At 35.2% G+C, this 15,029-nt stretch overlaps 1 protein-coding gene across 2 annotated transcripts; it reads left to right on the top strand.

Annotated features, from left to right (window-relative positions):
- Positions 1-244: 244 nt before the first annotated feature.
- On the top strand, positions 245-14,443 carry LOC129001317 (tRNA (guanine(26)-N(2))-dimethyltransferase-like). Of its 2 annotated transcripts, XM_054428571.1 has the most exons (12): positions 245-2,054; positions 3,137-3,293; positions 4,025-4,212; positions 4,916-5,144; positions 6,348-6,496; positions 6,787-6,946; positions 8,030-8,135; positions 8,852-8,960; positions 9,936-10,037; positions 10,644-10,847; positions 11,999-12,131; positions 13,756-14,443. In XM_054428571.1, exons 1-12 carry the CDS (start codon positions 640-642, stop codon positions 13,777-13,779), a joined length of 2,976 nt encoding a protein of 991 aa, XP_054284546.1. In that variant the 5' UTR covers positions 245-639; the 3' UTR covers positions 13,780-14,443. The 2 variants fall into 2 exon arrangements, with proteins under 2 accessions (XP_054284546.1, XP_054284547.1); XM_054428572.1 differs by lacking the exon at positions 11,999-12,131.
- The last annotated feature ends 586 nt before the right edge of the window (positions 14,444-15,029 follow it).

Consider the following 15,029-nt stretch of genomic DNA (forward strand, 5'->3'; position numbering starts at 1 on the left):
GCTACGTACACAGTCTCTCTTTTCTTCAGGAACAATGCAACAAAATCGATACTAGGCACAATGAGGCTTTATTATAATTAGGCAGTAGGCAATGTGGGATTATAAACTAGGAAATACCATCATATTAATAATCTTGATACTATAATATTTTGTAGCCCAACCTTCTATTATTATTATTATTATTCTATGGTTGTTACTCTTTGGTATGTTTGTTTGTGATTTGTGTTTTTGTGATAACAAAATGGCGACGCCTGTCTGCGGCCGAATGGAGTATTATTGAGAATGTGTGATGTGACCCGTTGACTGTTGTTATCGACCGAATTACACAATTCAACTTTAATAAACATAATTATTTTCCACAGTTACCATATCTTATACGCATTTGATGTGAGTTTTGTTTTGAGAGTGATATCTTTATATGTTGTTTTTGTTCTTGAATCAAACTTCGTTCAGCTAACAGGTCAGCATAATCATCGTGCAATTAATTGAGGATTTAGGCTATGCACTAACGGAAATTAATAAATTGTTTTGTGACATTCGCGAAGAACTGTATTAAGTGTTTCAGAATATAAACGTAGAACTATACCATTAAATTTTCGATGAATGTAACTTCTACCAATAGGCCTACTCTTTTTGATAATGTCATCACCTAACGATGATTTAGATAACAGTGCTTTGGGGTTAGAAAAATCCGAACCTTTGATTGATGACTCTAGGCATATCATAAACAAAACCACCATAGGCCTACATGAATCCTCTGAAACCCAGCTGAGCAATAACGCTGTTACAAACTCTGTTGATAAAGTTAGTGCCAGTTTTAAAAGTAAAATGAGCGAAGTAGACTCAGATATCAACGTTGCAGAAAAAAATGCCTCTTCTAGTGAAGAAGCCATGCAATTGGAGTATGATAATACCAGTGAAGATTGTCTTAATGATAATATGACTAATGACAAGAAAAAACTTAATATTAATGATGGAGATGATAATAGTGCTGAGCCAACTGTCAGTGAAGACGACAACCTACTCTCTGAAATTTCCAAATTAGTTGATCAGCAACATGGTGACAGTGATTCTCAGATGGTAAGTGAATCTGACTGTCAAGACAATAATGTGGAAAAGGACGATGCAATTGACATGGAAAGCAACATTGATGAAGTAAACAATGATGTTGAAGGCAACAGTGAAGGTAAGTTAGATAGTGCTCCTCAAGATAAAGTAGGTAACACATTAACAAGCGAAATAAAGAAGCCGAAGGAGAGTGCTGTTCAGAGGCTAGCGAGCTTGGGTCTAATTCCTGAGGAAAAACCTGTTGTGGAAGATAAAGAAACAATTCTAAAAAAACTGGCTAGTCGAGGTGGAATTTCCATTGTGCCAGCAGGATCCAGGCCCTCACCATCAAGTTCTCCAGTGTCAGTAAAACCTGTGTCTAGTAATGTATCACCAACCAAACAAGTAACATCTAAGACAGGATCTGTGAAGCCGTCATTGTCTTTGAAAACTCCAGTGCCTGGGAAATCTCAAAATATTAGCAATCCTTCTGTATCCATACCTACTCCAGTGAAACCTATTTATAAACCTGGGCCTAAGTCTGCAAAGAAGAAAATTAAAATTGATCCCGGTAATTCTTTAGATATTGAAAAGGATTTTAACTCTCTTATAAATATCCTCTCTACTGGGGCTGATGTGAGTAGCACTTCAGTTACCTCCAGTACCGGTACTACTGAAGAAAAAAGTGTATCTGGTGAAATTGTTTCAGAAAAAGTAAATGAATCTAAACTTGAATCCCAGCTTGAAATGAATGAAGCATCTAATCAGAGTACAAACGATGGACATATAAGCGGGATGGATGTCGATACAAATGACGATAAAACCTTCGAGTCAGAAACTGAAAGTCATGATGACTCTAAATTGGATCAATGTTCTGAAACTGATGAGAAAGATCCATCCAAAAACAAGAATAAAAATGTTATTGAAGAGGGCTCTGCTGAAATACTTCTCATAGCAGACAAAAATGTATTTTACAATAAAGTTCAAGAGTTCAACAGAGACATGAGGTATGTTAGTTTAGTTGGTAAAGTACCTATTTAGGCCTTAAGTTAAGCTTAGCTAGGTATTCTCGGTCCAGCTACTAAAAGTCTAGTTTAAGTGAATTTCCCATAGCCTATAGAGAATACCCTAAGCTATTTACCGTAGGTGTCATGGAACACCATCAGTTTAAATTCATAAATAAAATTATGCGTTTGTTAGGTCGATAACTTGAGTTATTAAAGGAACACTTCTGTTTTATAAGTAAAAATTATCCAATTTTGAATGAATTTGGAACAAACTAGTATAGGTTTAACCTTACGTTTATTCAAACAATTTCCATAAACTAAGTTAGCATGATCAGACTGTGTGGGAACAGCAAGGCATCGAGTTATGCCAGAGATACTATAACTCATTAAACCGGCCACTATCAAACTTGAGAGATAAGGCTTATACTGTAGATTCCCTCTTATCTGGAATCCTTGGGACCGAAGCCAGTCCGGATACCGGTAACGGTTTTTCCGGTTAAACCGACATCCCCAAAAACTCATTAAAATGGACCGTTTACTGTGATATTCAACTTAAATTTAGGAGAGCTTTGTATTTAGACACGTGACTGGTTTCAGTACTTCCTGCCGATCTAGTCCGGTTAAACCAATATGTGCTGATAAAAATTTTCCGGTTTTAAAGAGATGTAATTTTTGCTGAGTGTAGTTCGGTTAAACCGATGTCCGGTTAAAATGTGTCCGAATAAGAGGGAGTCTAACTGTACTGTTGTTGGCTGGTTCTAACTCACTCGGGTATGCCCTGGACTGTATAGAAAAAACGGGCACTTAAGCTAAATAGGTTAATTATTTTGAAGAAGAATGTGATGAGATACCGGTAGCCTAAATGGTATATTGTAATGAATTAACTAATTTACAGCAAAGATTGTGTAATTAGCTAAAAAGAAGTAACTGTACAGTAGTAAGTGTGATAGTACCTAGTCAACATTATATATTATTACACTAAATAGGCCTACATATTTTTATTTAGGCCTATCGTCAAATTTGTAAACTGTGCCTTTTAAATGCCCGATATTGGTTTGTATATCTAAGCTATTATGTTACAGTATTGCAGCTCTGACAGTGTTTTCTGAGATGCATCAACAGGATCCCAGGATTCGAAACCGGGGCAAAAAGCGGAAAGCCAACGACTCAAGTGAAGCTGACTCCAACCATGCTGAGGGGACGGAAGAGAACGTTTTTGAAGCTGGAAAAAAGGCAGAGGTACAATTGCTGTTTAACAGACATCTAACATAGGCCTACTTACAAAGTTACGATAGCCTAAAGATTTGAGCAGTAGAACGCCTTATTTGATTTCCTTGTTTCAAAAACTTCTTTAAATTTGAATTTTTATCATGACTCTTAGAATTGCAATTTTATGTGATCAGTGTAAAAAAAAAAAAACATCACTTATTCTCAAATTATTCTTAAATGGCTGAAGTGATTTCAAACATATGGAAACTCGGTTTCACAAAAGTAGAGACATTACACTATTCTCTTTCTATCGACTATGGAAAAACAACTTGATTAGGTAATGTACTGAGTATTTGACATATTAACGATGCGTGGAGTTGGAATAAGGCCTAATACTGTACTGCACAGTGCACACCCAGTCAAATTGCAGTCCCTGCCTTTTCACCTGCTCCTTTACCCGCCATAGTCCCATAGTACACCCCATAGTTGGTGAGACTGTTGTGCCATTGGCTAGTCACTTTTTTTTAAAAGCTACGTATGCAAAACTGGAAACAAGCATTAAGTATTGCACTCTTAACCGACCTATAATTTTATCTGTTTCATAACAGTGTTGAAACAGTTTATAAATGCTATTTTAATATCATTTCGTAGTCAAATTCTAATGCTAAAATTGTCTGAAATAATCTCCAAAATAACCCAAATAGTTGAGTTAAATGATGTGTATGTCACAGATTAAATTATCTTTCTTTGTTAACTTACAGAATGGAATTACCATCCTGGAGGCTTTGTCTGCCACTGGTCTTCGCTCTATCCGTTACGCTCGAGAGATTCCTGGTGTCAAGGAGGTGATCGCTAATGACTTCAATGAAGACGCTGTTGAAACGATAAAGAAGAATGTGGAGCACAACATGGTGGAAGACATGGTCACTACCAGCATGAGTGATGCGTCGTAAGTCTCTAGCATGTCATTGAATACACAATGGTTAGGGCCTAGGCTTAGTTTGGTCAGAATGTAAACAGGGTTTTAATACTGTGTGGTAGTGCCTCAGTATACTAGCTTTTCCATTTCAAATGTGAATAGCTTAGGCCTATAGATTTGTGCTCTGACCTTTTTCAGTGTTTTGCAACCATATAGCAAAAGTATTTTAAAAGTTTGATTCCTCCACAAAATGTTATGATAAACTTTACAACTCAAAGTAGAGTTACATGAAATTTTATAGTGGATGTGGAAAAGAAGACTTAGCCTACCTTACCAAAAACAGTTGAAAGTACATAAACACCCCTAACACATTAATTAAATTGTACTTTAGAGATGCTAATTGAAGAAGGAGCTAGTGGTATAGAAAATTCTATGTTTCAGGTGTTGATACAGTTTACTTTCAACTATTTTCAACAGTATGGTACACCTGCTGTTCATCCTATACAGTATTAAATCCTTAAAAACTAGGCGCAAACCCATCCTTGCCAACAATTTTAGTATTCAAATTATGGTTTTTAGTAGTCTATACAAAACTACATCTGTCTGACAGTAAAAGTCAACAGCTGGGCATGTAGAAACAGAAAGGCAAATTATAAAGGAGATATAGTTAACAAATCTTTATGTCGGGAAGCGAACCATATTTAAATAATAACCAAAAACGTCTTTGATGTAGGCTTTTAATGTACCAACGGAAAGATGCACCGGAAGGGTTCGACGTCATTGACCTGGATCCTTACGGGTGTCCCTCGCGGTTCCTGGACGCGGCGGTACAGGCAGTGAGGGACGGAGGACTGCTGCTGGTCACTTGCACTGACATGGCCATCTTGGCTGGTAACTCTCCTGAGTCATGCTACGTCAAGTATGGTGCCGTCAGTCTACGCATGCCTGCTTGTCACGAGATGGTGAGTATTGGTAGTAACCACTTCAGCAATTTACACAGTCCATTCATTGGCACATGACTGAGGCAACAATATCTTGTCAAAGTATCTGTTATATGAGCTCCATTCCACCTGATTGAGTTGAGTTGGACCTTGACCCTAAGCCAAGTTCCACAGCCACATGTGAGCTTTTGCATTCGTTTCACCTTAAAGGCTTTTAGGCTTAAAACATAGAAGATAAGAATTTAGTTTATTAAAGCTCTAGGAACATAAGATAACAGAACAGAGTACTCTCACTATTACTATTTATAGATGGGTTAGGTTTGGAGAGAAAGGGCTAATTGCCTGAGAATAGGTGTGAGAAAGGATAGGATAAGCAGGCTTACCTTAAAAAATGTAGGCATCCCACTTCATTCACTACAGAACACAGAAGAAAACACAAACAAACAAAATTAAAGGACACAATACATGCTCCACGAAAAATGTTGTATATCAACTTCAATGCAACCATTGCCCATCTCAATACATTGGACTTACCACCACCAGTTTTAGAACATGAATGAACAATCATAGGACAGATATAAAAAACAACCATCCAGAAAAACCAGTGCCTATTCATGCTACCAGCCACAATATGCAAGATTTAAACAGTTGTTTCAATTCAAAAATAATAAGATCTTGCCCTCCCACCTGTAACCCATCACAACTAAGGAGATGGGAACTCTCTTATCAATGGTTCACCAAATCCAGGGAGCCCCCAAACCTCAATCTCAGATAGGCCTAAAATTTTCCTTTCCCCTTCCACACCTAAAAAGCAGGCTTAGACTAAGTGTAAATAAAATCAATGACTCATAACCTGTAAATATTCATTTGTAAATTCATAGTGTGTTGGCAACACTGCTTCCTTACCAGTGAAAGACTCTTAATATCTAATGTGACTCTCCATGTTGAGAAAGGGGCCAGTGGCCTCGAAATATTTTGTTTGTTTGTGTTTTCTTCTGTGTTCTGTAGTGAATGAAGTGGGATGCCTACATTTTTTAAGGTAAGCCTGCTTATCCTATCCTTTCTCACACCTATTTATAGATGGGGATAGTCTTACCACAATATTTAGGTTACATATATGGGCAACATATTTTTAGGTTGTAAGTAAGGATTGGTACCACCGATTCTTGGACGGCAATAAAAAGAATGTGTTTTGACCACTAAGTATACGAAACTTGTTTGCAGGGGCTGAGGATTGCTCTGCAGTGTATAGAATCTCATGCTAATCGCTACGGCCGATACATCGTACCTCTGCTTTCCTTCAGTGCAGACTTCTACATTAGACTGATAGTACAGATATACACATCACCTGTTACCTGCAAGAAAACCACAAGGTTTGTGTTTGTGTTAGTCAATACACCTAAAAGTTCAGACCTGCAAAATTCTTTGGTCGATGAAATAGTTCATGGGAAGAAATATGGATCTTTAACTTTTATTTACTAATTTACAGAAATATTGAAAGTAATTTTTGTCAAACTAGTAATTTAATTCCATACAAATAACAGTAAAAACTGTATACATCTTTAGTTAAATTTGAACTACTTGCTATAAAATCAGTTTGTAGTACCTAAACATTTTCATAAAAACTTAATAATATTTTCTTGGTTTAAATTTTATTTTCCAGCAAGTTGGCGATGGTGTATCAGTGTGTAGGGTGTGGCACCCATTCCTTTCATCCGCTTGGAAGTACCTCTCAGGTTGGCCACAACTCCCAGCCAAAATTCTCATTAACTCAAGGCCCGCCTGTTGGTACCAATTGCTTCCACTGCAACCACAAGCATAATGTGAGTATTGTGGCTCATTGGCAGTATTTATGTAAACTTTGAAGTAATACTGGGTAACCCACTCAACCATGAAAACCACGAATGAGCTGGGAATTTTGTCAACCATAAAAAACCAAGACTGAGCAAAAAATGTTACGCTTAACCGTAGATACTGAAATGTGCAGATTCCAATTGTAAATTCATAAAAAACATTCATCAATTCATCTTTTATTGGCAATATTAAGAAATTATTCTTTGTTGATATTCATCATTGAATTTAATAGTTACTCTCAGGATAATGATCTCTTGCAATTTTGGTGACACTGTGTTTATTTAATTATTAAACTCAAAAGACAGCCTCAATTGCTTTAATATAACTACATTCAGATTCCCATCCTTAACAAAGGTCAAAGCTCGTTAAATTAAAACCTCACTAGTTAATTTTGAAACGGTTTGTTTGAATTGATTAAGTATTGTTATTGTTATAATCTAAGGCTTACCTTACAATCCAATTGATTTATTGTGGAGACCTAGGTTTCTACGTCGGAGAGTTATCGTCAGTCCTAGGCTAAGCTAAACTTTGGAGGTTAGGATTGAAAAGATCATGGCCATGCATCAGTGGAAGTGTTTGTATTTGTAAAATTCTATTCACCCGACAATATCTCAAGTAAGAGATGAAAAACAAAAAGTTTAGCTTAGCCTAGGACTGACGATAACGCTACGGCGTAGAAACATAGGTCTCCACAATAAACCCATTGGATCGTAAGGTAAGCCTTAGATTATAACAATGTTTAATAACGATCCAGAGGCAATTTCTCCAAATGATTAAGTATCTCCACTTCTTCTTGAATCGGAATGGCATATCGTGTTGCATGTGTTGTATCATAGATACCGTTGTCCTCGAATCCTAGATCTGTATGCCTCAACTCCATGCTCCTTATGATAAGTTGTGAATTTCATTTCATAGTTTTAGCTACATTACATTACAACGTTTATTTATGTGAAATGATCACCATTTTACCTATTTGTGATTTACCCTAGCTGGTGTCTTGGCATCTCTACTTTTTTAACTTTTACTTTAATAATAAATCCTTAACATTGCAGATGGGAGGCCCTATATGGACGAACCCTATATACAGTACAAAGTTTGTAGAAAGCATGCTGCAAGTGTTGGAAAAGGGGAGGTTTGGAACTGCTAAGCGAATGCAAGGTAATTTAATTTTGTTGGTAATACGAGCACAAACGTGTAATTTTAGACTTTTCATTGATCCTATGTCAGAACAAAGTAGAAATAGGAATGTTTTTTAGAGATCACAAACACTGCTCAAGGGGTAGAAGGCATAGCATTCTTATTTATATGTCATTATTTATTTAGAGCAAACTGTAAAAGGGGTCCTTCTTGATCCATCTCAATAAATAAGAATTTGTATTTCATTAATTACTTTCCATGGTTTTCAATCAAAATTGCTATACATTATTGGTATCAAAAGTTGTACATGATCAAAAAAGTTATCACAGAAAAATAATTGATACTGGCTCATTGCTTATAAGTTGTATGGCTTCATCCGCTAACAGAGATAATCCAATTTGTTAACAAAATGTTAGTACTATCTTTAACCAAAACGTTCTAGTTGTATAACAAATTAGCTACAGCTGGTCCATGTAGATGGGAGTTGATACTATGTAGGCCTACCTAGTCAATCAATAATGAAATAAAACCAATCTATCCACTTGCTAAACCTAAATCCAATTTTCCAAACCATTAAGTCCTAGTTTAAATATTGCAGTATTGCCCTGTCAGCTTGGTGTGAGCAATGGTTGATTTAATAGTAGACAGTTTAAATTTTGTTTGTTGATGAGAACATCTCAACATACATCATATCTCCGCCATCTCCGGTAACTTAATGATACATTTGTTTTGTATAGGAATGCTTGAAGTTATCAGGGAGGAGTTACAAGATGTTCCATTGTACTACACCATTTCAGGGCTGTGCACAAAACTACACTGTCAGGCCATACCTCTGATAGATATCAGGTACTTATAAAATAACTCAGTCTAGCTGATAATTAAATGGTCTCTTTTCCATTAAAGTCTACCTCAACAAAAATTCTTAGTCCAGTAAATTATTTTTTCTAATCAAGTCAGTTAATCAATAAATCAATTTTTATGCAGCAATGCTCTCCTGGATATGTATTTTAAGTCTAAAACTATAGACTTATAGACTTATAGACTAAAAGTCTACCTCAACAAAAATTCTTAGTCCAGTAAATTATTTTTTCTAATCAAGTCAGTTAATCAATAAATCAATTTTTATGCAGCAATGCTCTCCTGGATATGTATTTTAAGTAGGGATGTCCAGGATTGAAATTTTAGTTTGGGACGGGATTTTTATTTCCTTCCCAATTTTCGGGACAGGACGGGACGGTATTTTTTCCTGTGCAAAAATAGGGTTTGTTTTAAAAGTCTTGAGTATTGCAGTTACCAAAAAAGACAAACAAAATCAATTTTTACAGTTAGTGGCACTGATCTATAAAAACTTATAATGGGTCAAACAAATTAGAGGTATAGAAAAAACTTGTGACTAAATAATGTCATATCTGGTGAAATTTAACTGTAAATCATCAGTCTCATTATAAAATACCCTTACCTAACCACAAAAAGGTAGGCCTATTGGAACAGACTATCACTACATTTTCCAACTGATCGTCAAAATGACTCTCGGTCACGCCACAATCTTTGAAATGACTAGACGGTTATGGTTGAAATGACTACCGGTCACGGTGTGATCTTCAAAGTGACTCCACAGTCACGACACGATCTTCAAAATGACTCAGCAGTCATGGCGTGATCATTGAAATATTTAAAAATGTAGCCTATAGCATTGTTGTACCCTTGTATTTTTTTACTAGAAGAATAATGTTATTAAAGGATATAACCGTATTTACAATCAAGCTATTAAAAACATAAGTGCCTAAATTGCCAGGATGTTTAGTTAATGTTCTGTTGTAGGTCGGCCATTTTGAACGCTGGCTACAGAGTGTCTGCCTCCCATGCAGCACCAACGGCCATCAAGACAAACGCACCCTCCAAGATCATCTGGGACATTATGAGGTAGAGTTTGGCTGTTGTTGTTTAACTCATTATATTACCAATGAAGTACCGTACTTATGAACATTCAGTTTGCGATCAATTTGGTATGAACCCTTATTGACGCTAACAGACGAGTTTTATAACGCTCAACCCCTCTTCTCACATATTTCCTTTTGCTCTCTTTCAAGCCACCCAAGTTCTGTGTAAGAAATCATTGATAATAATGTTAGAATGTTTTTTTTTGTTGGACCATATTCTTTAACATTTTTATTATCTTTTAGACCAAATTCTTTGCTTGTAATACGTACAATATACACATACCTACCAGTCTATGCTAAGCAAAACTTTAAATTGTGAGATTGCAATCCTAACTTTTCTATTATTATTTAATTTATTTTATTTTAGCACAAAGATTACCTGGACTTTTTCTATGACAAGCTAGCTGATATCCATTTAGCATAAAAATTACAATCCTTGCATTAAACCTTTCCTTAAACATGATACACTCATTAATTATAATTAAAGGACAATCAAACTAATTGTTATTATTGACAGTGATATTCCGTAAAGCATTTGAGAAATGCTTGGTAAGGATTGTACCACTCCCAAGTATGTTGTCTGCTGCAGATGTTGGGTGCATATGAACCCTGTATCAGAGAAGCGTCTAGTCCCGGGGTCCGTCGCCGCAGCCATCATACTGGAGCCGCCCAACCTCATAGCTAACTTTGACATCCATCCTCGCGCCAGGCCAAGCAGTGCCATCCGCAAACTGGTCAGGTACCAGCAGAACCCGGAGAAGAACTGGGGACCCGGCACTCGAGCTCGGTGCAAGTAAGTACCAGTACCACTCGTCTTCATGAATGAGAAGCATTCTAGTGTACCTTTTCGCTTCAGTCTTTTTCCATCTGGATGTTCAACCTTTTGAAATACAAGTGGAATGATAAACAGAACTAAACTTCCATTTATCTATGCATATGACCTACAAAAACGGCTTCGGATTTTTGTTGACCACGTTTTTTTTTTTAGCCAATTTCCCTTTAGGGAAGAAACTATTACCTTATTAGTAGGTGGCGCGGTATACTTTTTCATTTTTATGTCCCCAAAGGCCAAAAACAAATCTAATCAAATAACAGTGGAAACATCACTAAGGATTCGCACACTATTAAGGATTCGTATCCCGTCTCAAGTCCAAGTTAGGTCTGGTTCGCGGTGTGCATCTCATGGTATCCACACGACCAAAAAAATAATCACGCTTACTGGTTCAAGAAATCCGCATGATTTTTTTGTTCAATCCTGAGTGTTAGGCTACATTTGACGTATCATGCTTAAATTGTTCTTTAAACTTTGCTATATTTTGCTACAGTAGTTTAATCATTTGGAGTTTTTTTTTTATTAAGTAGAAAAAATCAAAATAGCAGTCATAACTGAAAATCCCGATTTATCCCGCATCCCGTTTTAATACTGCTCATGGTCTAAAAATCCCGTTTTCGTTATAATAATCCAGCGTATGGATACACTGCTCATGAGAAGCTCATCTGTCTCCTCTAAGATAAACAGTGGGATTGTATTAAATAAACATAGGTTAATTTAGACAACACCTCATTGAAGTAGTAGAGTTTCTGATGGATATAAAGATTAGCAAATTAGTTAAGTATGTTATTAAAACAAGTACTATTATGGCTTAAGCTTATAGGAATGAAATAAAGGATTAATGGTGTTTAACACTATCAATCCTTCATGGTGGCTGATATAAAATACCCTTAGCTCCTTTTACTCAGACTGAGCAGCTTGTTTTACTCTTAAGGTTTTTAGATCTTCAAGGCAAGGTGGAGAAAAGGCATGTGTTTTAGACTGAAACTTCAATTCATTTTTCAATTTACTAATTTAGCTAAACCCAGGTCTACATTCTAAACACTGTACATGATAGTAACAAATGGGTGTGTAATATAAATTTTGAAGCTTACATCTTGCATTTTTAACAGCCCACAACCATGTGAGCTGCCGAAATTGAGAGTTCGTAGAAGAGCCTTTTGTCAGACTATTCCTGTCTTCTGGGGTTATTGGAAAAGTGGGCTGTTAACTAAACTGTACCCTCTGAGATCTTTTACTTGGGAGGTACGTCGTATGTGACCACTGATTGATTTTGAGAGGAGTAAACAATTAAACACTCCTTATTGTAAAAAGCCATTAACAATACCATTAGATTTGAATGATTTTGAATGAATGAATGATTTAGAATGTAGCATTGATGGTTTCATTTAACATTTTAAGGAAATTTAAAAACTGTCTGGCCCCATTCATGTAAATGATTGAATCACTGGCATTTATTTTTTACCTAAGAAAGTAATTTTTTGATCAAATTTATGTATTCAAACACTTTTTAGCGAATTTCCCTATAGGGAAGTAGCTATTACCGTAGGTGGCACGGTAAGACCTAGTACCGGAACCGATTTACTTTTTCATTTTGATGTCCGCAGAGGCCAAAAACACCATTCATTCAAATTTTTATAAACATCCGTGAACGCGATAACTTAAGTAATTTTAGTCCGATTTTGATGAAATTTAGTTGAAAGGTGTAAGGCAGGATAAACTTGAAAGAGTTCGCGAACCTCTTTAAGAGTATGCCGTGCTGTAAAATGTTGTAGTTTGCTTGTTTATGGATATATTTTGATCAAACTTGGCAAAATATATCCATTTTTTTTTATACCAAGTTATAAATATTTTATTAAAAAACATACTTTATTAGTTTCCTTGCAGCAAACCTCGGTGTTAAAGCTAATGTTATTTAAATAGTTTTGATTGCAAATCAATTCAGACATTCAGACAAATGGAAATTTGCTTGGTCGGCAGGTTTGCTGCGGCGGGGGTATTTCATTTTTGAGCATCATTAAAATAATGTCAAATACCAGACTAAAACGAGTAATTTTCACACAAATTCAATTCCAAAAATTCATCGAGTACATGCATTTATACATTTTTTTCTTAACTGTGGTTTTCTTTATGAATCCTATGTTATTACAGTAGAACCCCTCTTATTCAGCGACTAGAAGACTGAGTCCCTGGCAAGATAAACTAACCTTTTGTAACAACAAAATTTTTTTCCTAGTCTAATAATGATTAATCACTAAAAGTAGGTTGAAAAGTCAAAAGCAGTGTTTAAGTATATTGGTAGGTCTATTATTATTTAGAAAAATTCACTGTTAGTTAGTAAAAACAAACACACATTTTATTATAAAGGTTTTAGTGCCAAGTGGTTAAGTAATGATCATAAAAATATTATGATTTCAGATATCATAAACACTAGATGTGTAAAATTTCACATTTTTTTTTGTTCTTAGACGCTAGGCATGAGCCCATGATTGTTTTTCTTCACATTAGTTTAGGATAGACCTAGGGGTTGCGGAATTCTCACTTAGATAAAATCCATTGGTAATTGGCAGGATTCTAACACAGGACTGAAAACCCGCGCTCTACCACTAGACCAGCTCACTCCCCCAGAGTTTTTACACACTAGAGCAATTATTACTAATAACTGGTAATGATTGTTGATGGTACGAAAACGGGTAACTGAAGTCACTCAGTTTTTCAATATCTCAGTAACTGTCTGAACTCAAAACTTTTCTAGGTAACTTTGAGCGTGGTTTTTTTATAAACTGTGAATGAAGAACAAACATTGTGACAAATTTAGTCATTCTCTATTATTAAGTTACCTATTGTTAAATACAATTTTTGTTTTCAGCAATGCCGAAGAAACGAAGAATGAAAAGAGGCAGATTAACCAAAATAAAAACAAGAATAAAAAGCATGTGTCAATCATTGAAGTTGTAACCATAGATGATGAAGACGAAACAACAGAAGAAGCGAAAACAGCGGAAACGTAAACCAGACCTTGAGTTGATAAAGAAAAGATAATATGTTGTGCTTCACAGGACTTCAGTCGAGAGTATTTAAGAGTGGATTATTTAAAACAAGCTATAAATTTTTATTGGTTATTTTATACAATTTCCTCTGTTATTTTATTTACCTACAGGGTATTTTTTACATTAGGTCCAAGATTTAGGTAAAATGATTAAGAGAGATGTTTTCATTTAATATTTGGATACTTAATTTCTCTAAATTAAAATAATTTTGGTCAAAAAACAATCAATTATGCTGTGTATTGTAGCATTTGATTATTTAAAGAGATTTCTTAGTAATTTTTTTTTCTAGGTTTTTTTATTGTATACAATTCTAAAAGAGGAATAAGTATCTTTCCTCTATACTGCAAAATTTAAATAACTTTGCAGGACAGATATGTTGGAAGTTGAATATAATATTATATTATGATGTAAATAAAGACAATTTTTACTTAATTCAATAAGTACTACAGACATGCTGTACAAAGATGTATAATTGAAGTAGAGTTTTGAGTGTTAAATAAATGTCATTTGTGGTATTTATGCTTTTGGTTCTTGGAAGTAACAAGCATCCTCATCCCTATAATTCATTTACAACTTGTTGGATTTAAGAGTCATTGGAGGCTAGCAGCCATCTTGTATAATTTTAAACAGCTGCTGAAGAGCTATTTATTGTCCCCAAATATTTTTTTCAAACACCAAAAGTGATTAAAATTTAAATATCTAGTATACTGTGAGATTAGAAATGTTGTGTAAAGTTTGTAAGGCACTCGCGAAGGCTCGTATGTTAAATTTTCTACTCGTGTCGTTAACACTATCTTTATGCGATGGTGGCTATACACTGTTTAGAATAAATCAATTAAAAATCTTTTTTTTGGGTTCAGGGGGACCCAAAATAAATATATCCATCCAAAACTTAAACTCGTAAATTTTTACAAAAACAATACTTTCTCCATTTACTATGTCTAGGAGGAGAAAGTAAACGGGTATAAAACCTGATACTGATAAATTTATAAAACATTTGCTAAGACGATATAGTTTTTAAATTTTGCACGACATTTATACATGAAGATTTAGATGTTATTCACGAAAAATAAAGCTATATGCAAAAAAGGAA

Source organism: Macrosteles quadrilineatus, unplaced genomic scaffold, assembly GCF_028750875.1.
Source record: "Macrosteles quadrilineatus isolate MER2022 unplaced genomic scaffold, UCM_ALF_1.0 Scaffold_8__2_contigs__length_117827958, whole genome shotgun sequence".
Classification (NCBI taxonomy): Eukaryota; Metazoa; Arthropoda; class Insecta; order Hemiptera; family Cicadellidae; genus Macrosteles; species Macrosteles quadrilineatus.